Genomic DNA, 26,211 nt, shown 5'->3' on the forward strand with positions numbered 1-26,211 from the left:
TCCCCTCCTCAGAGAAACGAAAAAAAAAAACGAGGGAAAATGGGAGTGGGCTCATGTTGTTGACACCTCCCTCGTCTATTGAGGTGCTACAGTGGAATTGTGGATGGTGTAGAAGCGGGAAGACAAATATGAAAGCAGGAAGGCACGGTAACTACATCATCAAGAGATATATATAGTGACAGGATTTACACAAAATCTGACTGAGAAGGTCCAGCTAAAATGAAAGACAAGGATTGCAGGGTGGTAGGTGTATGATTTGTTGACTTTATGACTATGTAGAAGATAGCAGACTGAAGATTGAACAATTGTATTTTGTAAAACATATACATTCATTCATTCTTTCATTCATCTTCCGAACCGCTTATCCTCATGGGGGTCACGGGCGTGCTGAAGCCTATCCAAGCTGACTTCGAGCAGTAGGCGGGGTACACCCTGAATTTGTCACCAGCCAATCACAGGGCACACATAGACAAACAACCATTCAAAACAGAAAATTTGAAGTGGTCAATCGGCCTACAATGCATGTTTTTGGAATGCGGGAGGGAACTGGAGTCCCTACACAGGTATAGCTAGAACTGGAATCAAACCCTGCACGTCCCAACTGTGAGGCAGTTGTACTAACCAGTGCTCCACTGTTCCACCCCATACAACAATCAACGGGCACCTTTAAAGTCTTATATTCAACCATGATTACTTGGAGCCTGTACATACCCAAATGGTGACAGAAACAGGTGGACCCATAAAAAAAAAAGACAAGGTTTATTTGAATGACATTCAATATACACTGACCAGCAGGCAACTCTCACTCAGCAAAGAAGGTAATAATTAATTAATTAAAATGCACAAAGAAAGTGGATGGTCAGCCACAAAGGTGCATAATCTTCTGTGTGCTTAAGCCAGAAAAAAGGTGCACAGCTGGATGCCAGCGCAATATGCATTCTCATCAAATGTACACACTCTGGGCGGCAACACTGAAAGTCCAGCGCCGTATGGGTAAAACATATTGCAAGCTACGGCAGGCAGGCAAACCTGTATCAAATATGCTGCCCAATGGTGTATTGTTTGCCTACTTGCGTTTATCCTGATGTGCGGAAGCATGGTAGCTTGCACTCATTTTGCATCGGCTCTTAAAAGGGAAGTCAAACCCAAAATGTTCTTTATATGTTGTATGCACGCCACTACAGCAATCTGATTAATACTGCGTTTTTGGAATAGGAATTAAGCAGCAAAATTCACCTGTTTTCATCTATTTTAGGGATGGATTCTTCCACTTGCTCTCAACTGAAAATGACATCACAGTTGCCAGGTCTCAGGTCACAACTGATCTCGTTCAGAAAACTGGTGAGCCGTGATTGGTTGTGACCAGAGACCTGGCAACCGTGATGTCATTTTCAATCGATAGACAGTGGTAAAAGGGCCAACCCCTGAGATGGATAAAAAGCATACAGATTTTGTCTGTTTAATTCATATAATTCATAAGAAATATTTATCGTATCAGCTGTGTTTCGACAAGTTGGGACACACGGAACATATTCCAAAAAAAATGTTGGTGTTGACCAATTTAACAATTATTTCCAATTAATCCCAATTTAACATGCATTCTGTCATGTGCACAAAGTTCAGAATAAATTACTTCATGTCAAAAGACATGCCGTTTCAAACGAGCATGTTAGATCAGCCGCACACACGTCACTGCACTGCATGGAGATGATGAGTAACTTCTAGAACCACCACACAAGTGAATTTCTCAATCAAAGCGTGACGTTTCCTCTTTTATATTTAGATCTCAATAAAATGCCCGTCTCATGAAAACCCCACGATCAAGTCAATGTGCCACGCCTCTTAGTGATTGAGCACAAATGTCTCTGTTACACATGGTCGGTATGTCACAACTTCGGATGGGAGGGTCAGTGTACTTTGGAAGAGTTAAAGCCAAGCACTTAAAAAAAAATACCTTAAACACTAACAGGAAATTATGACCTAAAATGAAGGGAGCACAACCAGTGAGAGGAACTATGTACGTGACTAACTGAATCATTGGTATTGACCTGTTTTGACAAGCTTTGTTTTCTAATGTTAAATCTTTCTCATGCCATGCTTTAGTTTTGAGCGTTATTATTTGATACTGTGATTCTGGCAGATGTCTGGTGGTTTAGAATGTGCAGAGTGATTAGCGGTGGCACGACTACTCTTGAAAAGGGCAAGGGAGATCACGGTTGACGTGTGTCCATTCGGTACATACTTTTCTCCTTGTTGTGTAACAGGTGATCACTGTATGCATATGACAAACCAGCACATTAAGCTCTATTTGTGAATGAAAAGTATTTATTTTCTTTCCTTTGTCTTTCATATTTTCAATTGAATCAAAACAAATAATTATTTCTGTGATATAAAGTACCGTATTTTCCGCCCTAAAAGGCGCACCTAAAAACCTAAAATTTTCTCAAAAGCCGACAGTGCGCCTTATAGGCCAGTGCGCCTTATATATGGATCAACTGATGAATTTGTTGATCCATACTGGTTGTACACAGTGCTCTGCCAAAATGTTTCAGTACGTTTTAGTACGACTAGTAAATTACAAGGTCGCATCGCTTCCCAGCATTACGGCAACTGTAGTCAGGGGGCGTCACCGAATAGCTGTTGTACCCGCGAGGCTATTTCATGTCAAAATAGGCTGCTCTGTTAATGTTTCGAGTAAATCTACGGATCGATATGGAAGGGAAACATAGGTAAGTAGTACCAATGCGTTAGATCGAACTTTAGTCAGTTCCGATCATTTTATAGGAGATCGTTTGAGAAACGCGATTGTTTACACTTTGCTGAGGCTCATGGGAGATTGCGAGCTGAGGCTCGTGAGACTTTGCGGATGGCTAATGCTATTGCGATAGCTGCTATACGTACCAGGCTATTTCATGTCAAAATAGGCTGCTCTGTTAATGTTTCGAGTAAATCTACGGATCGATATGGAAGGGAAACATAGGTAAGTAGTACCAATGCGTTAGATCGAACTTTAGTCAGTTCCGATCATTTTATAGGAGATCGTTTGAGAAACGCGATTGTTTACACTTCGCTGAGGCTCATGGGAGATTGCGAGCTGAGGCTCGTGAGACTTTGCGGATGGCTAGTGCTATTGCGATAGCTGCTATACGTACCAGGCTATTTCATGTCAAAATAGGCTGCTCTGTTAATGTTTCGAGTAAATCTACGGATCGATATGGAAGGGAAACATAGGTAAGTAGTACCAATGCGTTAGATCGAACTTTAGTCAGTTCCGATCATTTTATAGGAGATCGTTTGAGAAACGCGATTGTTTACACTTCGCTGAGGCTCATGGGAGATTGCGAGCTGAGGCTCGTGAGACTTTGCGGATGGCTAATGCTATTGCGATAGCTGCTATACGTACCAGGCTATTTCATGTCAAAATAGGCTGCTCTGTTAATGTTTCGAGTAAATCTATGGATCGATATGGAAGGGAAACATAGGTAAGTAGTACCAATGCGTTAGATCGAACTTTAGTCAGTTCCGATCATTTTATAGGAGATCGTTTGAGAAACGCGATTGTTTACACTTTGCTGAGGCTCATGGGAGATTGCGAGCTGAGGCTCGTGAGACTTTGCGGATGGCTAATGCTATTGCGATAGCTGCTATACGTACCAGGCTATTTCATGTCAAAATAGGCTGCTCTGTTAATGTTTCGAGTAAATCTACGGATCGATATGGAAGGGAAACATAGGTAAGTAGTACCAATGCGTTAGATCGAACTTTAGTCAGTTCTGATCATTTTATAGGAGATCGTTTGAGAAACGCGATTGTTTACAGAGGGCTCGTTGGTTATTGGCTAGTGGATGCATACCGCAACCCTAGTCAACCTCAGTTTGATGCAGTATAGCTTCTATTTTATGCGCCTTATAATCCGGTGCGCCTTATATATGGACAAAGTTTTAAAATAGGCCTTATAACCCGGTGCGCCTTTTAGGGCGGAAAATACGGTAACTGTTACACAATAGATTTGTGCTTGCGCCACATTTCCCTGCTCGGAATGCATTGTGGTCTATATTCAACTTTTGAGTTAACGTTGATGGTCACTACTTTTCCAAGTGCATCGTGGTAATTTTGAGTGGCTTACATTTATTTTCCAGAGACATTCAGACATGGAAACAGGCAGGACAGTGGTCCTCCAGGACCAAGGTTGGACATCCCTGAACAGATGGTAGATTGCATACAGACATGACAAAGTTGCTTAATTGTAAAACTTGGACCAAAACATACTCAGAAAGACAACATTTTATATACACAAAGACCCTTAAACAGTAAGTCAACCCCCAAATTTCTTTAGTAAATGTTCTGTGCAGCTCAACTGGTCGGAACAGTGTTTTGATTAATGTTTTTTCGAGGGATATGAATTAAACAGGCAAAATCTACCTGTTTATAATCCATCTCAGAGGGCGGCCATTTTGTCACTTGCTGTTGACTGAAACAAATCACAGTTGCTAGGTCTCACGTAACAACCAATTACGGCTGACCAGTTTTCTGAAGCTGAGCCATGATCTGTTGTGAACTGAGACCTGACAACTGTATATTCCACAAACATACTATTAATCAGAATGCCGTGTTACACTAGTGGGAGCACATACAACATAATTTAAAAAAAAATTGGGAGTGACTTCCTCAACCTACACATCCAATTTCTGCCACTATATTGTATCATGAGTGTGCTCAGTGGAATAAACCTCAAAATATCAGATTTAAAATATTTGTAGAATTTACATTTGCTCAATACTCAATTTTCATGCTTTTAGAATCCATTTTGAGAACAATCGGCGACTCATCATCACTCTGCATCATGTCCATTGCAGAACTGATAACTGACAACACAAATCTTTGTCACCTTAAAGATAGTGAGATATAAAAGAATAATTTGAATACAAAACATGTGTTCATAACAATAATAATAGTAATACAAGTCGCAATTGACCAGCAATTGCTAAGTAACACAAGTGAAACCTTAGTAGTTACAATACTTTGTTCTATGTGATGTTGTTCATTTAAGACAGCTCATCACTTGGTGATCTAAATGTTTGTAGTAGCATACACTAACTTAAATGTCCTTTTGAAGGCAGAATGGGTATACAGCAGTTAATGGAAACGTTTATTACAAAAAATGTTTAATAATATGCCATTGCTGCTTTTCAGGCAGTGTGCATGTCCACATATTTAAAAAATAGAACAAAAAACAACTTCCGTCCACATGCTAAAACCACAGTGATACCGCTACTTGTGAACGCCTATACTTACGAACGTTTCGAGATACGTACCGGAGCTTTCAATTTTTTTTGCATCTACTTATGAGCCAATTTTTGACTTGTGAACCGACGCACCAAAAAGCAATGACGAGTACGTGAGCACATTGCAAGGAGTAAGTGGAAGCACACAATAATTTAGTAGCCTGACTTTTTCTGTGTCTTCTCGGGGGTATTTTTAGCAAGTGTAGAAAAGTAGAACCTCCCTAAGCAAAGCTTGGAGGTCAAAAAGTGACATTTATTTTTTGTTAGAAAAGTTTGAAAAAGCAAAAATAAAACTGTTGTTTTGGTTTTGTGTATGTTTTACATTGAAAAATAGGGCAAAAAAAGTTTCATTTTTGGTATAGTCTGGCACGCATTATTAAAAAGGTTATGATGTCCTTACAATTAAAACAAGATATAAGAAAACATGAGCGTGTGTGATCTTTGCGAAACAATATGGCCATAAAAACGTGTCAACAATTTCGACAATCATTAAGTTAAGTTAAGTTAAAGTTAAAGTCCCAATGATCGTCACACACACATCTGGGTGTGGTGAAATTTGTCCTCTGCATTTAACCCATCCCCGTGTGACTTTAATCCATCCCCTGGGGGAGAGGGGAGCAGTGAGCAGCAGCGGTGCCGCGCTCGGGAATCATTTGGTGATCTAACCCCCCAATTCCAACCCTTAATGCTGAGTGCCAAGCAGGGAGGCAATGGGTCCCATTTTTATAGTCTTTGGTATGACCCGGCCGGGGTTTGAACCCACAACCTTCCAGTCTCAGGGTGGACACTCTACCACTAGGCCACTGAGCTGGTTAAGCAGAAGGAAGCCCTCAAAGATATCATCTCGACCAGGGGTGCGCAATACGTCGATCGCGATCGACCGGTCGATCGCCAAGCCACTATTGGTCGATCGCGTGATATTAAATTATTTATTTTTTTCGCACTTGACGCGTGTACAAACAACGGCGCTAACAACACAACACAAACACGCTAGCTCGCGAGTTCCCTCCAATTGTCAGAACCCTGTTTTTTCTCTTAAACTTAAGAAAGGGTATAAAAATGAGTGGGGCAGCTGGCCATAGTAAGAAGTATCACTTTCATAGGGAATGGGAGTAGGACTTTTTTTTCACGATGACATATATATATATATATATATATATATATATATATATATATATATATATATATATATATATATGTAATTTTTTATTTTTTTTTTAGTGGGTAGATCTTTGTGACTTGGTCATTTCAAAAGTAGCTCGCGAGCTGAAAAAGTTTGGGCACCCCTGATCTAGACTGTACATTAATTCCTATGGGAAAAGTTGCTTCTACTAACAAATATTTCTATTTACAAACCGGACCGCGGAATCATTTAAGTTCATAAGTAGAGGTACCACTGTAATTTCCAAATCAATAAATCAACACTTTGCATGACCTATCATTTGCTCTTTGACTCTGCCGATGCCGCAAACAATTAGTATTACCATAATACATTTTTAAGGGCGCACTACGACTCACATAACACTTTCCCAGAGTCCAACTTCCCACTTTTCCATTAAAATTCTTCATCAGTCAAGATTGTTTAAGCACTAGAAAACTACTTGAACATCAGTAACTGTTTCAATTCAAGTGCTGCCACTTGGGGAATGTTCCCTCACTGCTCAGCTTGAACATTAATAAAGGAGGCACTAAGTTGGTATATTAAGGTTTAGATTCGGCACCCGTCTGTAGACAAAATTAAAGGTCTTTGCTCGGGGTCGGCTGTGAAGCTCAGCTTTGATTTGTTGAGGGTGTGTGTCAGGGGCCAGTTGTTGACAGGTGTCCTCAGTGAGCAGAAAGAGGGCGTAGTTGTCAGGCTCGGAAACCTTAAATTTGTCAGCACAAAGTGAGCAGACCTCTTCTGTCGTGGTGTATGACTGGACGATTAAGGTTTTAGCTGTGCAGCCCGTACCCACATCTTGCAGGGCTAAACGTAGATAGTTCTTGAGGGGGAAGAACAAAAATATTGTATTATGACAGGAAATACAAACAAGCAGACAGAAAAGCGCATACATTCTGGCACGTACATTTGAATCGCTTGCATATAATGTAAACGGGACTAGATTCTGATCTGAAGTCTCGTGCTGTAAGATTAGTGAGAAATACAAATATTCTAAATAGGCCTCACTAAATGGACATGAGTTTTGGATAACACCTTTATAAAGCAAGAAATAAAGCCTTAAGTCTAACTTTTGCTCCTGACTTTTAAATTTGGACAACTCTTGACTTTCATCTATGTGGGAACAATTTGGAGAAAGCACACAAATTCTTAATTGAATACGAGCCTTGAAATAAGCAGTTTCACACTGCAGTTTTCAAGTCAAAATGTGCATTTTGCACTTCATTAAAACACAATGAATAGTGCAACTGAGGATAAAAAATATTAAATTTTCTGATAGTTGAGCTGCAGAGACTGTCCCAAAACGTTTTGCTGGGCTGGACTGAACACACTCACATTAACATGTGCACCGTGCTTATGTCACAAGCAAGCTCGATGCTATTAATGCCACATCCAGCTTAGCTACCAGCAAAGTTTGGCTAGCTACTTGTCTGGCTTAACAATACGGGGTCAGTAATCATGGCGGTGAATAAGCTACACATCTGACAATGAGCACTATAATTTGGTAATGTGTGTAAAGAGGCCAGTCTCACGTGAGTCTACAGGTTTCACTTACAATAAAGTTACGGCGTAATCTATCTATGGCATCCGTCTGTCTCGAGAGACAATGGTAGCGCCATGGAGCATGGAATCACTGGAGTAAAGTACAGCGTCTTGAGTGGCTCAGCAGTCCGATTCTAGCATGACAGTCTCTCCCACAAGCCGGACATACGAATTGAGTTGGTCGCTCTTGGGCCTGAGCTTCCTGTCTCTGTTTCCTGCGTTCACGCTTGCTTTCCAAATGCTGGATTCTTTTTTCCTCGCCTTTCCTGACTCCTTCATGAATGACTTGGCGCCAAAATATCATTAAAATTTAAAAAAAAAAATCTAGAAGAAAAGATTAACTTCTACTTCGTGGATTTTACTTGTGGCTGTTTTTTGGTAACGTATCCGCTGCAATAAATGAGGGAACTATGTAATAGTAGCACTGTCAGGCGAAACGTTCCAGTATTTTTACATTCTTATAATTTAAGATGAATAACTTTTCCGCTACATTCATTGAGTCAATAATTCTATATTAATTTGTGAATTTGAAACATTGTAGAATATGCATGATTTCCAAAGTATTGTAATGAGAAATGTGAATACAGTAATCCCTCGCTATATTACAGTTCACCTTTCACGCTGCTTCACGCATGCATTGTGTTATGGCTTCAGAAGAAAAAGTCACTAGAGTGGAGTCAGGCCGCAGAGGTGCACTATATAATATGTACTTTGTATTGATGATTAGAATTATTATTTTACTGTAGTTATCTGGAAGAAAGTGTTTAATTTGTTAAACAAATGCTTGGGCCTGAAAACAAGTTTTGTCCTTTGATTTCAATCTTGACTTTGAATATGGACATCCACTTTTTCTTTGGATTGTTTTACATTATGTGTTCTATGTGCCCTCTCTGCATCCATTGCAGCCTGGTCATCCTGGAAGGGGGATCCTCCCGTCTGTGGTCTCTTGTCAAAGTTTCTCATTTTTCCCCAATAGGGGTTTTTGAGTTTTTCCTTGCCCTCCTGGGAGTTAAGATCAGGGGATGCTGAGAAAAACTGTCAATTTTTGCAGATGTGAAGCCCTTTGAGACTTGTGATTTAGGGCTATACATATGAATAAACTTGACTTGAGTAATAATGGTAAAAATAAAATAAAGGTTTCTACTTCACAGATTTCGCCTATCACAGGTTCTTTTCGGAACATAACGCCAGCGAAAAACAAGGGATTACTGTATATCGCTAAAATCTAGACCTCTTGAAAGTCTTCCTAATTGAGTGCACAATTTTGTAGACATAGAGAATTCGTATTTCTTCCACTTTCAGTCTTGCATATAAAATGGCTAGGTGTTCCAATACGTTTGTCCATAAAGCGTTGTAGTTGTTGTTTAGCCCAATCACACCATTTAAAAACAGAGGTTAGGATCTATTTGAAATTGCCACAACTCACAGCCTGGGTTCAGGTCAGGTGTGCTACCTGAAAGTCATCCACGGTGGGTGCTGAACGCTGAGCAGTGCGACGGCGGTGCCACTGATGTAAAGTGTTTCTGGCCTCAGAGCTCAGCACCCGTGCTGCTTGCTCCTCTTGAAAATTCTTGATGAGGGCCATAGCCCCATAGGCACTTGTCAGGTAGTAACCTCCTAGGATAGAAGAGGTAATAAATTGATGGTATGGTTTTGTTTGACATTTCCTGATTATTGTACTACAATATTATAAATAACCCACTGTAATTAAAATCAGGAAAACATAAAATGCTGTATTCTAGCCGGGTAGCATTTGTCTGTTGAATACTGAAATTTACTGCGGTTAACAAGGGATAATCATACCACAACTATGCTATTTTCCAGCTAATTTACTGAAGAAAGCCAGACAGGTTTGGCAGACATACTGGAAGCATTAGCCCTATTTTTCCTCTGAACCTCGTCCAACCCATTCAAGTCTCACAGATTGGAATTTCCTCCTTTTTGAGCTCTCAAGTTCAGCTGCTCGGTAAAGATAAGCGGATTTCTTTTCAGGTATGAAGACCTTAAAAAAAATTTTTTCATTATGACTTATTAAATATATATTATATTCAAGAATGTAATCTAATCTACCCTGCATCTTTTTTTGATGTAGGAAAAACTGTGGACGTTTCTACCATGCATGTTTTTTTTTTACATGTAGGAAAAGCCGGGAGACGTTTCCTATCACACACCTTAAAATATAAGCCTGTAAACTGTGTTAATTAACCTGTATTAATATAAAGCAGTACCTTCTCCTTGAAGAAGAGATGGATCCAGCAGCTCCATCATGTACTGGATGTCCATGTCCAGCTGAGGCAAGTCACATTGTGCAACCACATACGTCAACATGGGCAGGAAGTCATCAGCGCCGTACATCCTCCCTGGAAGGAAGCAGACGTGTGGGTGAAAAAGGGTCAAGGGAGGGGCAGCAGACTTTGAGGGAATACAGCTACATCAACGCATAGTCTTTGTTTGCAAGCTCAAAATCATTTTCAAATCAAATTCTTACTCCATACCTGAGTTGTCCTGCATGATGGTGTAGATGAGCTTGCATACACGTAACAGCAGTGACACCTTTTTCTCAGGTGAGTACATCTTCCTCATGCTGAGGAACTTGTGTCGAATCTTCTCAATGGCCATAGCGTCAGGTGGTACCGCACCGTCCACTCCCAGCTCCTGAGGCCTCTTGGACTTAGCCAAGTCTAAATTGTCTTTCATCTGCTGCCAATCTCCACTGTTCACCTATTAAAAACAAAACCTAAGTTGAACCTGGTTCTTCTTGCTCCAGAGTTACGTTTAGAACCATTACAATGACTACTCAGTGAGTGTCAATGCTTTAACATTTGTCACCTGTGTCATCAGGTTGACTAAAAGTTACCGCTTGATATGTTAATAGCTAAATGTAATTCAATGTCATCATTCAGATCCAACATCACAATACTCTGCATACAAAATAAAACATATTAATGAAAGATCTTGCATTAAAAGACATCATTTATGTTTTGAGAAAATAACATCAATAAACACTGCCGCAAATCTAATTTGCATTTTCACTGTACCTACATGACCTGGAAATGTCCCCGCTGTGAGACAAATAAAGGTTATCTGATTTGATTTTACAGTATGTAAACTGGTTGACTTTCCTTTTGTCCTTGTCGTCATACATAATGTGACACTGTGAAAACAAATGTAAGATGATCTCTCACCTGAAAGTCATGTAAGGCCACGTCGATGAAAGTCTTCAGAGGCTTCAGCACACACTTGTGCATGGCCTTTTCCAACACCTGTTCTGTTGAATATGAAGCATCACATAACATTTTTAGGTTTTAAAAGCACAGTCATTTAACAGTATACTAATTGATTTGGTTGAGCAGTTAAGCAATTGATTATGACCGCTGAGCCATCGTGTTGGAGAGAAAAAGGTATAACACGACAGAGAGCATTTTTCTAACTCTCCCCCCCAAAAAAGGAAAAAGCTACCACAAAAAAGTTATTATTGTGTGCGCATGTTCTATATGTACTTTTGTTGGTGTGGCCCTAATGTTGCCTGAAGGATGTTGACACTATTCTTTGAGTCTGTGTGGACACAGTAAAACAGAGTAGCTCTGAATATTTGATAAGCAGTGAAATAATTGAGCCCAATATTAATAACAGAGGTAACCATTGGTTCGACCTGACATCAGCAACATTTTATTGTTGCTGAGTAATGAAATCGTCTGTTCAAAAAGTGTTCAATATAAAACCAGGCTTGAGTCATCAACAGTCTGTAGGGGCTGTTTTATGACATCAGAGGGTTAAATGTCAGTTTGCACAAACAGAATGAATCACTTTTCTTCCGAACAAAGCTTTGCTGTTATTGTCCACAATGAACAAGAGTGAAGTGAAAAGTCATTCACACATTCATGCATTGCTTTGGTCACATCATGTTGCTCACATGTTTACAACATATTGTCCAAAGAATATTTACTAAGAACTTAGATTAAATCCACTAGTGCCTGCCTTTTAAATGACCCTCAGATGTCAGCAATGGGCAGAGAAAAAAATTACCAACATTTGGAGGCTAAGAATAGAAGTCATCAAGACAAATCCCGCTGCCCTTATTGTAACTCAACACTAGCTCTAAAGCATATTCAAACTAGTCATGAGTTCATTTAGTTATTTTTTGTTTAAGCCAAAAGTAAACACCATGGGTGTCCAAACTCGGTCCTGGAGGGCCGCAAGACACATCTAAAACAGGCAGGATAGCGGGCCTCCAGGAATAGCGCTGAATAGATTTTTTTGATCCCTTTCAATGTGATACAACTGACTCAACTACGTGGCCACTACTGCTGAGCTGCCACTGGATCATCTCACATTATAGAGAAGCGATACTGAGTGACGTAATTCTCACACGCTTGCGTCGACAAAACATGACGCACAATCATATCAACTTTAAAAAGCTTCTTTTGACATTATAATGCTTTCAAAGACGTCTAATAGATGGAATAAATGCCTTACCAATCACATCTTCAGGAATGAGCGACTCGATTGGAGGGTCCAGCTCCGAACTTTGGCACAAGTAAGCTTTCATCTGCGTCATGAACTGCCTGAGTGTCTGCAGAAAATCCTCCCCTGAAGTGTGGCAACCCCGATTCTCCTGAACAAAGCTAATGTAGTCCTGGACCAGGGAGCCAAAATATGAACTTTTATTCCTGGACAGCTCAGCAATCTTTTTCACTGCCCGTCTTTCTGGCGTCATCAAGGAGGTGAGCATACCGCTGACCTTGCGTAAGCGTCCCTTCAAGGCCTGGGGAAGAATAAATGATCCCCCGCTTAGACTCACACCCACCCTGCGCCTCCTCGCTTTGAAGGACTGACGGAGACGCATTTCCAAGTCAGCCTCGAGGCCCACCCCATAGTCCTCCTCTACTTCCTCTTCACCATCATCGTCATCATCTTCATCATCGTCCTCACTTGTGTCCTCTACTGTGTCTTGATGGTTAAGGTGGCATGACTGGGTGGAACCCATGCCCAGGGAGAACCCGGGAGATTGTGAATATTCCAATGACTCAGTAGAAGAAGTCGACATGCTCATGTCACTGAGTCGTTGAAGTCCTCTCTCGTTTTGGATCGACGGACTCACACTGCTGTTCTCGATCGGAATATCATCCGGAACGCAAGCAGGTGGCTTGACTCGAGATATAGCTTGGGCAATGGTCTCATCATCAAGGGCAATGTGGCAGTGTTGGGGCATAAGTGGCTTGTTGGGTCTTGGAGGTGGTGGGTTTGAAGGCACATGGATTGGTGATCTCCCTGAACCTTTGAGTGGGCTGCTGTGTTTAGCACCCATTGTCGGTGGAGGCGGAGCGGGGCGCCTGGTGGGGGCCCGCTGCTGCTTTGGGGCCACAGGAATGGCCACTGGCATGCTTTTGGGTCTGGTAGTAAGTGCTGGAGGTCCAGGTGGAGGTGGGGCCGGTCGCCTGCGAAGCATCAAGCGAGGTGGGGGTGGTCGTGGAGGGGGGTGCGATTTGCGATCCACTTTTATCTCTTCTTGGTGCCGCTCGCTCTCTTGGCTGCCGCCGCTTGTGGATTTCATTGACACATTTATAGTGTCGTGCAAAGATAGATTGACCTCACAGTGATGGTGCTGCCGAGTTTGGAAAAACAGTGGGTTGACAAAGCAGAGAGTAGCACTGGAATGCCTTTTTTCACTTCGAGGGGAAGAAGCCCGGTGACGTAATGTCGGTGGTGCGCTGTCACAGTGGGGCCCAGTATGATGACGCTCCGACCCTTCTTCCTCAGTGGTCCTGCTTGTCCGTTGGGGGCTGAGAGTTCGGCTAGAGGGTCGACTGGGAAGGTGGGAGGTCGGACGCTGGCTGCACAGGGCAGAGTCCCAAAAGCCTGTAAGAGAGACAGTTTAACACTCAGGCAAATTCTGACTGGCATACAGAGCGAAACATTCATTCTGCACACTGATCTTCACAACCTCATTCTCTTGTGTCTTGCACCACCAGTTCAAAGGTTGTCTTTCAAGTTTTGAAGTTGAAGTGTTAAATGGGTATTTCCTTCTTCTTGCCGCTGGCCGAAACTCACTGACTCAGTCCTGTGTCTCTTTCCTCGAACTCGTTGGTGTGTCAAAGCCACAAAGAGGGAGTCGCCAATGTTATTCACAGAGTGGGCGGGCACTCAACAAACAACATCGCGGACACATTTCCAGTTGCTCCATTCCACTGTCAGCTTTGTACTGTCTCATGTTTAAACTGAGCTAGAGTACAATGTCATGTAGTTCCTGGATTATTCATTGTTAATGCTACCATCAACCTTATATATTAATATATAGCGCTTAAAAAGTGTCAGTATGTCATTTTCTATTTCACTAATTTGTAACGGCCTTCTTTGCTCCTGCCTTTCTTTATTGGTCTCTGAAGAAAGAGATTCTACAGTAACTTAGAATCAGCCCTTCAAAAGTGACATTTTGACCAAAGTGAAAAGGACGAGCAGAAGTTCACGTGCACCAGTTAAAATATTAGCCCCACCGGCGGGCTAAAAAAGGAAACGCTAGCTGTTACATTACTGGACAGCTGCTGTCATATGTCTGCCCATGTCTCCAGATTGAAGCACATGTGTTCATGCAAGCAACTAAATCTAAAGCTACATGTATTAAAGGAATAGAATTGGATAGTCATTTGTCATTATATGAATAACATGTACACCCCAAATTGTCACATTTTGTTTCCATGATGTAGTAGTTGACATTTCAACTTGATCTCATTCTTGATGTTATGAAGACTGTATAAGTGTTTGACTGTTTATGGTTTTAATTTGATTCATATTTTGTTTTAAATGTCTATGTTTTTGTATGTCTGATTTTGACTCCATGGACAGCGCTTTGTATGGAGATTGTTCTTTTTAAATAAAGTTGAGTATTAACGCGAGATTGTACTAATGTTGTTGGGATAAAATATTGTCCTCAATGAGACTTCATCATGTGAGGAAGATGAGACGAGATGCAATGAAAATGCTGCTCACAAACAAAAACTGCCTTGTCTACAATAATTGTGCAATTACATAAAGACCCTTTTCACAATATATTCATGTAAAAATTGCTTCGTTTTAAGCGATAGAAGAGGCATTGATTTCAAGCCACTAACCACCTCCATATCGTGGAATGCAAGCAAACAACGTACAATAACGGCATTGCATGCAGTGGAGACGCTGAGCCAGTTCAGGGGGATATCAGCACAACTTCACACAATGAAATTTTCTCAAGCCCTACGTCACCATTACCTCAACATTTTCAACATCTTGACCAAAACCAAGCGTGTCACATCCTCACTATTTACAGCTGAGTAGTTTCATTCATTCATCAACTCATCTCAACATATTGGGATCATATTTTCATTTATTTAGAGCTGCCACCTTTACAAAACAATGGATTAGACTACCTGGTCCAAGTTGAGCCACCTCTTCCAGATCTTTTTGTGTCTTGGCAGATGCAATGGCTTCTGGGAGTTTGAGAGGGATGGGCAAGACATCCCTAAAGTAATCAGATATATAAAATTAAGAAAAAACATTAAAGGGACAGTTGAGTGAGCTGAACGTTGGCACTTCTATGATGTCAGCACTGACATCGATGCCACTAAAAGAATCTGTAGTTAATTAAGAGCTTTTATGGGATGAGATTCACAACAAACTGGCCCACCTACCTTTGGACCTTGCTACCTGTTTTTTATCCATTTGAACCTATCTACGTCACGAGAAAGAGGCAAGCATTGTAATGCGTATTGTTTCCACGGTATAGTTTGTCATGTTCTGTTGTCACCTAACGTCCGAAATGGTGATTAATTGCCATCAAAATTCAAATGCTCAAATTCTCTTGTTTGACCTGCACAATATTCTGGATTTACTTACTCAAATGGGAGCTCCTCTGAGCAAAACCCATTATCACGTCCAAAAAAAATGAAAAATAGTGTTATTTTTGTGAATTATTGAGATATTACCAACATACTGTACCAAAATCTAATTTATATTTATGACTACAGTTTGTTCAACATTTTCCTCAATGCTCCTTATTTAAAGTAAAGTCCCAATGATCGTCACACACACATCTTGGTGTGGTGAAATTTGTCCTCTGCATTTAACCCATCCCCGTGTGATTTTGATCCATCCCCTGGGGGAGAGGGGAGCAGTGAGCAGCAGCGGTGCCATTCCCATTATGATACTGATTATCCTGTTACATGACTTTTGAATTACCATTTTAATCAAGGTATATGGCATACAGTATATAATATGAATGCAAAATGACATGTTGCAATTGCCTTTGCGATTCCATGGTTCTTCTGTTACAATCGTTCATATGATCTAAGTGGTTGCAATCTGCATGTAATGTAATAAACAGTTCAAATGGTAATTTCATCATCCCTCAGTAGCATAGTATCAAAAAAGGAGAGAAATTGTTAAGTACCTGCTTATACAGTAGAAAGCCACGAGACGAAAAAGATCTGCAAAGCTGATTCCAGATCCATCGAGAGAAAACGCTATAAAGCAATCAAACATGGAAATATAAATTGTTTTCAATACAACTATAAAATTAAAAGAAAGTCCCATTTCGTATGTAATGATGTCAGCGTGAGTATAAATGGTTCTCTGTTATGTAGGCTGTGATTGACAGGCAGACAGCTGAGGGTCTTGTCTGCCTTTTGCTTTAAGTGATCTTGGCTTTGTGCAACCCTCAATAGGTTAAGCCGTACAGAAAAAATAAGGATGTTAAGTGTTCAGTAAATATCTTTCTATTTTAATGTGTCCAGATTGGGAAATGCAATGGTGAGCAGATGACCCACACATGCACACCGTCACTTCCCCTTGTTGAACATGTGCAGTCATATCAAGTAACGTGACAGCTGCTATGAGATCATCCATTGGCACGGAGATACTTCCTTTACTTCAATGACATTGCAAGCAACAATGCTTAGGAATATCTGACATAGCATATGTATAGGACCTTCTAAACAGTACATATTTTCCAGAAGAAAAACAAAGGCTTTTGTGTATAGTCTCACTGATGAGATAAATTCTGAAAAACAGAAAAAAATGAATCCCAAAGGTCAAATCAGTTAGGAATTGAGCCACTACCAGGACTGACTAGATTCCTAGCTTCTTCATTCTTGCAGCTTTCAGGTCCATATTGCAAATTCTGATTCAACAAAACACTGAGACGAGTAATAAAAAAGATAAGTGCTGCTCTTCCTGCCTTGGCCACTTGGAGGCAGTATAGGACAACTGTAGGCACCACTATAGTCAAGGCGAAACGCTATTAAAATTATCCCTTGTAAATGCCAGTGACGTAATTTACCCTTCAAAGCAAATACTCCGCAAATCTAAAGGTCATTGTGTGTTCACGTCAATAATGGGCAGCATTTGATGTCATATACAGTGGTCCCTTGAGGTACAAGCGACCCAACTTTTTTCAAGAAAAGACCAATGGACAATTTTTTGTTTTGATTTGCAAGCGCAAACTTGAGATAAGCAGTGTGCATAGTCGGATTCATTTGAAACAGGGCTTTAAAATATAATATACTGTACATGACAAGATTATTTTTTACCCCCCCCCCCCCCCAAATAAAAAAAAAAAAAAAACACTTTATGGATCTTGATTTCTATTTTCGGCCTTGCAACAAGTTGTTGGTCCCGTAGGGACAATGGCTGAGAGCCACTACAATGAATATTTAAAATTTAACACATGTAAACAGACCATAGAAGAATACATACTAACATGCATTTATTTGTCCTCTGCAAAGAACAACAAATATTAATGCTGAACTGTGAAGCCAAGAATGTTCATGTCTTAGACTGCCCACAGGGGGCCAAGACGCGCACACCAGAATTGCAGCACAATTAAAGGAGAAAGTAAAAATATTATAGAGTGCTATTTTTTGTCATTAAAAACACATTCCAAAATTTGGGATTTTTGGGAGGGGGTTGATGTTTTTTTTTATTCATTCCCATCAGGAAAGATAATTTGTGATACAAATGTTTTTGAGTTACAGGTCAAGGAGTTATTTAAACTCGTGCCTCAAAGGCACCACAGTATGTTACTGAAGCAAAAAGAGCATGAAACTTACTATAGTGGCTTTCTCTGACAGGAAAGTGGCTGATGGCGCTTCCTGCCCCATCCTCTTTCAGACGCACCGAGAGGACCTTCCTCTGGAGAGTGACTGACTTCCTTACCAAGAAAACCTGCATCCCAAACCAACCAAAGATTATAGATTCTTAGGTAAAAAATATAGCTGGTTAATATTCCAGATCATGGTTCTCACCCCTGGCGGCTGTTTAAGGAGGATGTGTTTGGCTTCCTCTTCACTGACTGACAGCAGCAGCCATGCGGTGTGTGTTTGAGTCAGTCTGTCCAAGACGCTCATCCTCCTCCGTAATGAGTCATATCCATAATCCCTCTCGCACCTCACACTGCCGCGTTGAGGGGGTTCCAGGTAAATGCCATTAACCTCGCCACTCACCTCGCTCTCTAGCCTGACAAAGACGCGAGAGAAAAAAAAGGGAGTTTTGATCCACCTGGTACTGTAAAAAAAAAGTGACACACTGTCCAAGTCCAGTCCAAGTTGAAAGCAATAAGTATTTTAGCAAAATCGTAAGATTGATACCCTTGTGTGTCCGCAGGCTCCTGGTCCACTGTGGGAGATGTGTGAACCATCTCCTTCTTTAACTCCCCAATCTCCAGCGCAAATGCATCAATCAGCTGCAAGAATAAAGAATGAGAGGCTCTGGTAGATAAGTTTGAGGACGAGTGTCAATAGCAGTCAACCAATCCTAGAGAATAGCTGAAGATGAAGATCAGGCTTAGAACAAGGGAAAAGGTTGCTCAGCCTTCCTGCGTGTGTCTAATTTCCGACAGGCAGGAAACTACACACAAAGCATTGTATGCACTTATGTTCAAAATGTGAGAACATGTCTTGTTTTGCGCTCGGTTTTGGGAACGCTCGCATGATTATCGAAACCCCCCCCAATATAGGCTTTGTGTTTGACACTATATCGCGTTCAGCGTTCATTCTTGTTCTTGTTTTGTGGAATATTAGTGCAGATCAGTTCCACGTGGTTTGTATATTTTCCAGTTAGCTTGTCTTGGCTTGTTCAGTTTGCATCAGACTTGCGTCAGTTGTTTTTTTGTTTCCCAGTTTCAACAGGTTTGCATACCCTTGAAAATTAAATTCTTCACTATCCAGCATGTCTCTGGTGACCATTTTTGGGGGTCTACCAGCCTCTTTGGCAATGATAGGAAGTAATGCAGTGTGATTATAATATAAGCATATAATCATTATATGGTTTGAACATATTGTTGCTCAGTACGAAGCGCTATCATAAATATATTTCAAAAGTGTGTAGTTTACAGCACTAATAAGCACAGCATAAATATCAAATGACATACAGAAAGCGTCTCATGTTTTCATTGTTTTATTTAGATTTACATCTATGACTTTAAAATGATGGCGGCTCGGTGGCGCACTGGGTAGCACGTCCGCCTCACAGTTAGGAGGGTGCGGGTTCAATTCCACCTCCGGCCCTCCCTGTGTGGAGTTTGCATGTTCTCCCCGGGCCCGCGTGGGTTTTCTCCGGGCACTCCGGTTTCCTCCCACATCCCAAAAACATGCTTGGTAGGCCGATTGAAGACTCCAAATTGTCCCTAGGTGTGAGTGCGAGTGCAAATGGTTGTTTGTCTCTGTGTGCCCTGCGATTGGCTGGCAACCGGTTCAGGGTGTCCCCCGCCTACTGCCCGATGACGGCTGGGATAGGCTCCAGCACTCCCGCGACCCCCGTGGGGACTAAGCGGTTCAGAAAATGGATGGATGGATGGACTTTAAAATGCTGTATGAATAAATTATTCATTGCTGTCTATTTAGCGCAAGTTTTCAGGTTGACCAACAGAGTGCTGTGTTCTCTAATAGCTTTCTCCACCATGTGGGCACCATGTCACTCAGCAAAGGCTCCCCCACCCTCCCTCACTGGACCTTGTAGACTCCTTCCTGTTCAGGCCTCACAACCCTCACCGAAGGTTTGTCACTAATGTCCAAAACTAAAATAAGACAAATAGGTCTCTGTGGAGTGCAGTGAACGTGATGCAATGCAAACACAATATGATGTGCACTTACTCAAGTAAAAAGGGAATTCTGTTATTATCTGTTAAAGGGCATAGTAAGCACTCAATGCACAAGAGGTGGTTGCTCGGTTCACAACCATTTTTACTGTGGTGTCGGAACACGAGTGTTGTATGGAAATAGGAACGTATCATAGTCTTACCACTAACTTGCACTAACAATCAGAAAATAGTAGGCCGTAAAAAATCATAGCATTTCGTGCTTTTCACCTTTTGTATTTTCAGAGAACTGCATCATCAAGTGGACTTCAGCATATCTCAAAGCTTCTCAATTATGTCTATAATATTAATTCCCATTTACACCCTTGCAAACCTTTCTTCAAACTAATTAGAGAAAATTCTTACAAACAAAATAATGAATTAGGCTCTATGTTGTTTTAGCGGCATCTATCAAGAAATGTTTTTCTTGGAATACACCCGTGGCATGTGGCAGTGTTGCTTGCTCATAGCCATAAAATTGGTGATCAAATTAAGGAAGGCCAGATCATAAAACGGGTTTGTAAGGTATGGGACAAAGTATGATCGTTCCATGACTAAATGATCATTGTTACGTTCCAAATAATGGAAATGTAACTTTTAGAACGATTAGCTTTAAACTACAAATGCCTGCCAACCCATCAAGAGTGAAATTAGATCGTAAATTAACAAGTAAATATTTTTTTAGCAGCTTATTCCAGAAAATATTCTGAGTGCTGTCCTGAATTTTGGCCTATTGTTAAAGATTAACCCCCCCCATAACATTTTTCTGCCCATTACTTGGCATCTGGGTGAAATGTCTAAAACAAATTGTTCAAAGCCAAATGGTAAACAGAGGTGAGTATTGTTGGATACAAACACATTTGACTGCTGAGAGAAGTTGTCGATGCAGTGATGGTTAATAATCGCTATTACCACCTCTCAACCCATACTTTTTAATAAAGTGTCACCTTGGAATAAACGGCATGATTAATCCACAAAGTCAGCAAAGATGTAGCTAACTGGGTTTTGTCATAAAGTGATCCCACACAGAAAATTGAGTTCAGCACAAAATTCATTCAGGAAACACATTTCGACAGAGTTTCATGAGACTAAATGTAGGGTCAGTCTTCTGTGTTGATTCCGAATGTAGCATGTTCCAACGTTATAAATGATCTTGGAAAACCACCTCAATAAAATCCTTCTCAACCACTGTGTCCTTACCTTAAAGAAGCTGCCGCTTCGAATCATGGGGGCATCTTGTGGATTGTTACTTGAAATGTGAGAGTCCATTTTGTCTTCCTTTTAATGTGGACAAAGTCTGCTTTATGGCTGTGTGTTTACATCTGCATCACAGAGTGGGCCAGAGCTCTTGTTTACATCTGCGTCACAGAGTGGGCCAGAGCTCTGTGGGTCAAACACACACACACACACACACACACACACACACACACACACACACACACACACGCACACACACACGCACAAACACACACGCACACAAACGCATCAGTCCACATTTTTCAGCGGTGATACAAAGGGAAGAGGTTTCCACTCTATCCAGTTATGAATAGTAAGTCTGAGTGTGCCTTTTTCCTAAACTCCCTGTAATTATTCTGCTCATTCTTTCACTTTAGCGCCTCCACCCTTTCTACCACTCTGAAGTCACTTCAGTTTCAAGTTTTGTTATGTTCACTGTCATGGTGACTTATTTTCTCACCCATATTTCTTCAAAATTTCAGTCTGTTTTTATTACCTCACATTTATACGATAATTGACTTTCCATTTTAGCAAGCACCACTTCCTGCAGAGCTGCTTCTTGAGCCAGTCTTCCTACCTTAATGTGTTCAGAATACAAGCTTAGACAAGACATTTCCAACTAACACTTTTATCACATTGCTCATGACTCGAAATACTTGAAATACAGATAAGGTTAACAATATGATCATTTTACCAAACGGGAAGAATCAAATTTGAATTAAATTTTCTTGGACACATTCACTAGATAACTGAAATCTTTCCAGGGAACACTCTCGATTAGAATAATGGTCACCAGTCAGTAACAGGGCTCATATCAAAACTCTTTTTCATACCATAGGGCATTAAAGCGTCTGCAATTAATTTAGCATGGATGTTTTTGAACTGTGGGAGGAAAATGTATGATGAGGACAGAATCCATTTGAATAACATACAAACATAAAGGTCAGGCCGATATTCAAACCCAGAACCATAGAATATGAATTATTGAAATTTGGATGAAATCTGAAGTTATTTTTTATCTAAAATCTGGTTATAGTCATTGAAGCAGTAGAAATATGCAATTCACTCCAAATGTGATGTGTGCTGCTCCAAATATCCCCTTGGGAGACAACTACAAAGAAGTCATACAGTCCACCAGGTGGTAGACTCTACCTACATAATTCCCATACACCAGCTTCGATTTATACATTTTGCGCAACATGGATTTAAGTCTTGAGAAAATGCCTCAAGCACAGGTGTCAAACTCAAGGCCCGGGGGCCAGATACGGCCCGCCACATCATTTTATGTGGCCCGCAAAGACCAATTGTGCATCAAATCCGTGTGTCATTACTAGAATTGCAAATTGTCTTCACTTTTAATAATATCTTTTTTTTTAAATATTTGACCAGTTTTTGCTCGTCTGATTTGAAAACGAGTTATTTGCCATTTTGTTTTGTAGCTTTTACTGTATATAATATGAGGTTTATTTGGGTTGACAGTCATAATGGCCATCCGAAAGAAGCTATGACTACAATGAAAAAAATGAGTTTGACAGCCCTGGCCTAAAGGATGCCGTAAAATTGTCAAAATAATAAAAACGGTACATTTATTTCTTCATCCGTGCATGTTTTACCCTCCTTGACCTCTTTTCTACCTTCCCCCACCTCCATCTGTTTTGCCAAACCTTCACCTCTTTGACTCGCCCCACCTCTTTCTCGCTATCCAGGCTGAAATCATTAGGTCAGTTATTCTCTTCCTGGCAGATACATCTCCTGTGAACCAGATATGCATGTGACTCACACAGGAAAAACACACCCCAACCATTCCAGGCTGAAGGGAAGGAAGGAATGTGTGAGTCTTAGTTCACCAACATGAAACAAGAATTTAGCGCTGTGACAATGTCAATGTTATAATAATTAACAAGACAAACAGCAAAAGTGACCATGAGACTCGACTATGCGGCAACACGTTTTTTCATACAACTTGGCGCAATCACAAAACAAGAATGATTTTGTGACCAAGCTGCAGCTTCTCAAATCTGAGGACTGACTGTTTTTTCAGTTGTTTTGCTCATTCTCATCTTTGGAAACCTTTGGTTTTGAGCTATAAAAACAACAACTAGGAAGTGGGGAACATTCAATCCCACAAAGGAATGTCCTGTGGAGCCTTTTTTGTCTTACTGTCCTACTGTCTCACTTTCTGTGTTCCAATAAAAACAAGCAGATATTTGAGGTGTTGCACTAGATATGAGAAACCACACATTTAGGTGATGTCCTAATAGTATGCATTTTCTGAGTGTGTTTGTAACAGCTGGCTCATCTGACATTATGTTGACCTTTTTAGACAGCAAATTAGCTTAACCTGAATAAACAGCATCCAACTGGTTGAGTAGTATGGTCCACTTGAAGGAAATGGCTTCATGACATATTTAATCCACAATCTATTCAACACAATCTACCAAATTCTTAATGGGATTTTGAATTCAACAGACTGTTCTTCAATTTGGCATGGGACTTGTTACATTTGCATAATGATGTGATCAATTGGTGAACACAGCTACATGTATTGAAACACAGACATATTGATAGGTCATATTAAGGGTGGAAAAGGTATTGATTTAGTTTGGTTTCATTCTCTTGTAACACAAAAAGATGGAGTTTGAACAAGGGTGTGTAGACTTCTTATAGCCACAGTAGAGTGTAGTAGTTTAAAAGCAAAGTCTCGTTAATTCTTGCTTGAATGCATAAAGCGAAATGAGACACTGCACTCCCCTTTTACACAAACTTTATTGTGCTTTGCTATAAAACACAGCCAGCAGGACCTAATGTTTGTTAATTTTAAGTCCACGCTGAATAATTTTCATTCAGAGTAGTGGCATAAAGACAAACTTTATTTCAAAACAAATAAGAATATATGTTTTTTGTAGTATTTGTTGTGTTAGTACACTAACATGAGAGAAACAAAAAAACAGCCTTTAAAGTAACATACATAAAGTTTGGCAAAGCACATCTGCACACTCTGTAAAGTAATCCTCACAGCAGCGTCACTGTCTGAGACCACAGAGCAGAATCTGGGTCAGTGGTTCTGCCTGACTTCAGCTGAGCCGACTGGCCCATGTTGTTTTAGTTAGACTGGAATTTTCTCTTTTTCTTTTTGGGGGAATGCAGAGGGATTTAACAGTTTTTTTTTTCTTTCAACAAGTAGGACAATAATGTCAACACTACTGGGATAAAATGTTTCTGGTTCCTTCAAAATAAATTTGCAGCCATTTATGTCTTCATTGACACCTTTAGGGACTTGCTTACTGCATCGATTATCCAAATCGTCACAGAAAACCCCCCAACCATCCACCTAGGCACGTATGTGCGCAAACACACACACACACACACACACACACGCACACACACACACACCTGAATTTGCTTCCACGTGAACGGTGCGATCTTCACGATTAAACAGGCAAAATCCATCTGTTTTTATCCATCTCAGGGCACCAGTCACGAGTTTTCTGAAGCAGAGCTGTGATTGCTTGTGACCTGAGATCTGGCAACTATGATGACATTTTCATCTGACATCAAGTGGCCGCCCCCTAAAATGGATTAAAAACAGTGAATTTACCTGCTTGATTCCTATTCCACAATATTAATCAGAATGCCGTGTTTAGGCAAGTGGGGGCACATACAACCTATTAGTGTCAAGAAAATTGTGGGGTTCAGTTCTTCTTTCATACGAAATGGGAGCTAGAGCTGTATATACCTTATTGTCATTTTGTAGTAAGTAGGTAGTTTAATACAAAAAAAAAAAAACCTTGATCAATTCCTTCGATCGAGGCTTAAATGAATAAGCAACTTACTGATTTACAAAGACAGGGGGCATTCGCAGGTTAAGGCATGTTCAGACAGGTCTTAAATACTTTTTTAACAAGATCATGGAGTGGAGCGGAATTACGGGAGCAGTCATGGCCCCATGCATTTCTTCTCAAAGACGCTAAAACCGTTCATCATTGTGTGATGAAAATAAATTAACATTCATTTATTATAATTTCTGCAAAATAACAAGATCGTGGCACGAAGAACGTTGTGGAACGAAGAACGTGGAACGAAGAACGACGAGAGCAGTGATGCATTCCTTCTCAAAAGACACCATTGTGTGATGAAAATAAATGAACATTCATAACGCGGTCAATCTATGCAAAATGACATTTCGACGTTGCATCCGTATTAAATGGCAAAATTGTCAATATGCCAAAATCTAGTGCATGCAATGTCTCGGTTTGACACCACCATCGGAAAATAAACTTTTTTTTGAGCTTCATCCGACTGTTATGTGACCGATACCACGGGTCTTCTGATGTGTGATAAAAATGTTATGCTCACCTTTCCAAAGGCCTCTTCAAAGGGTCCTCAAACATCCATTTCCCCCCACATTCATCCGTCCACCAGTGCAGAATGTTTTCGTGGCTCCTCTTCTCACGGAGCAGACGCCAGACGTCTGCAAACTTCACCAGAGTTGTTTACGCACGCGTTCGCTCTCACATTCCTGAATACAATCCTGCAGACGTCCTCATTTTTGTCTGTCGATAAAAGCAAACAATAAGTTGTCTCTCAATGATCACGGCCCTGACGTTTCACGCGTTACTCGCACACAAAGAAAATTTGATGTTTTTGTCGCGCATCACCTTTCACTTTTCATCATCGAATACATTTTCAGCCCCGAACCACGTTTTGTACTATTCTACCCTCTAGTGGTGTAAAATCGGTACAAACAACCCAAGATATTTTAATCACCGGTTTGATTTACACATTTGGATTTTATACTTCTATAGACGAATATGACACAATAAAGAGACCTCCAGTTCCACCAAAGAAATCACAAGTCAGTGTCACAAACTATGGCAAGGGTATTA

The 26,211-nt window shown here is 40.7% G+C and overlaps 1 protein-coding gene across 2 annotated transcripts; it reads right to left on the minus strand.

Moving 5' to 3' along the window:
- Positions 1 to 6,715: 6,715 nt before the first annotated feature.
- On the minus strand, positions 6,716 to 25,989 carry LOC119123926 (ras and Rab interactor 2-like). Of its 2 annotated transcripts, none has more exons than XM_037253337.1 (13): positions 25,682 to 25,989; positions 21,290 to 21,472; positions 18,603 to 18,697; positions 18,261 to 18,471; positions 18,066 to 18,180; positions 16,409 to 16,481; positions 15,390 to 15,481; positions 12,463 to 13,845; positions 11,172 to 11,254; positions 10,482 to 10,707; positions 10,215 to 10,346; positions 9,440 to 9,603; positions 6,716 to 7,267 (listed from the first exon to the last, which is right to left on the minus strand). In XM_037253337.1, the coding sequence occupies exons 2-13, from the start codon at positions 21,356 to 21,358 to the stop codon at positions 6,974 to 6,976; spliced, it is 2,937 nt and encodes a 978-aa protein (XP_037109232.1). In that variant the 5' UTR covers positions 21,359 to 21,472; positions 25,682 to 25,989; the 3' UTR covers positions 6,716 to 6,973. The 2 variants fall into 2 exon arrangements, with proteins under 2 accessions (XP_037109232.1, XP_037109241.1); XM_037253346.1 differs by having other exon boundaries at positions 7,130 to 7,267; positions 9,413 to 9,603.
- Between the last annotated feature and the right edge of the window lie 222 nt (positions 25,990 to 26,211).

This window comes from Syngnathus acus, chromosome 1 (genome assembly GCF_901709675.1).
Source record: "Syngnathus acus chromosome 1, fSynAcu1.2, whole genome shotgun sequence".
NCBI lineage: Eukaryota > Metazoa > Chordata > Actinopteri > Syngnathiformes > Syngnathidae > Syngnathus > Syngnathus acus.

Excerpts from the sequence above, each read along its gene's own strand:
- LOC119123926 (XM_037253337.1), bottom strand. The coding sequence starts at position 21,358 with ATGGACTCTCACATTTCAAGTAACAATCCACAAGATGCCCCCATGATT. Across the intron at positions 18,698-21,289 it reads GAAGCGGCAGCTTCTTTAAG|CTGATTGATGCATTTGCGCT; the intron begins GTAAGGACACAG and ends TTATTCTTGCAG. Across the intron at positions 15,482-16,408 it reads GCTTTCTACTGTATAAGCAG|GGATGTCTTGCCCATCCCTC; the intron begins GTACTTAACAAT and ends TGATTACTTTAG.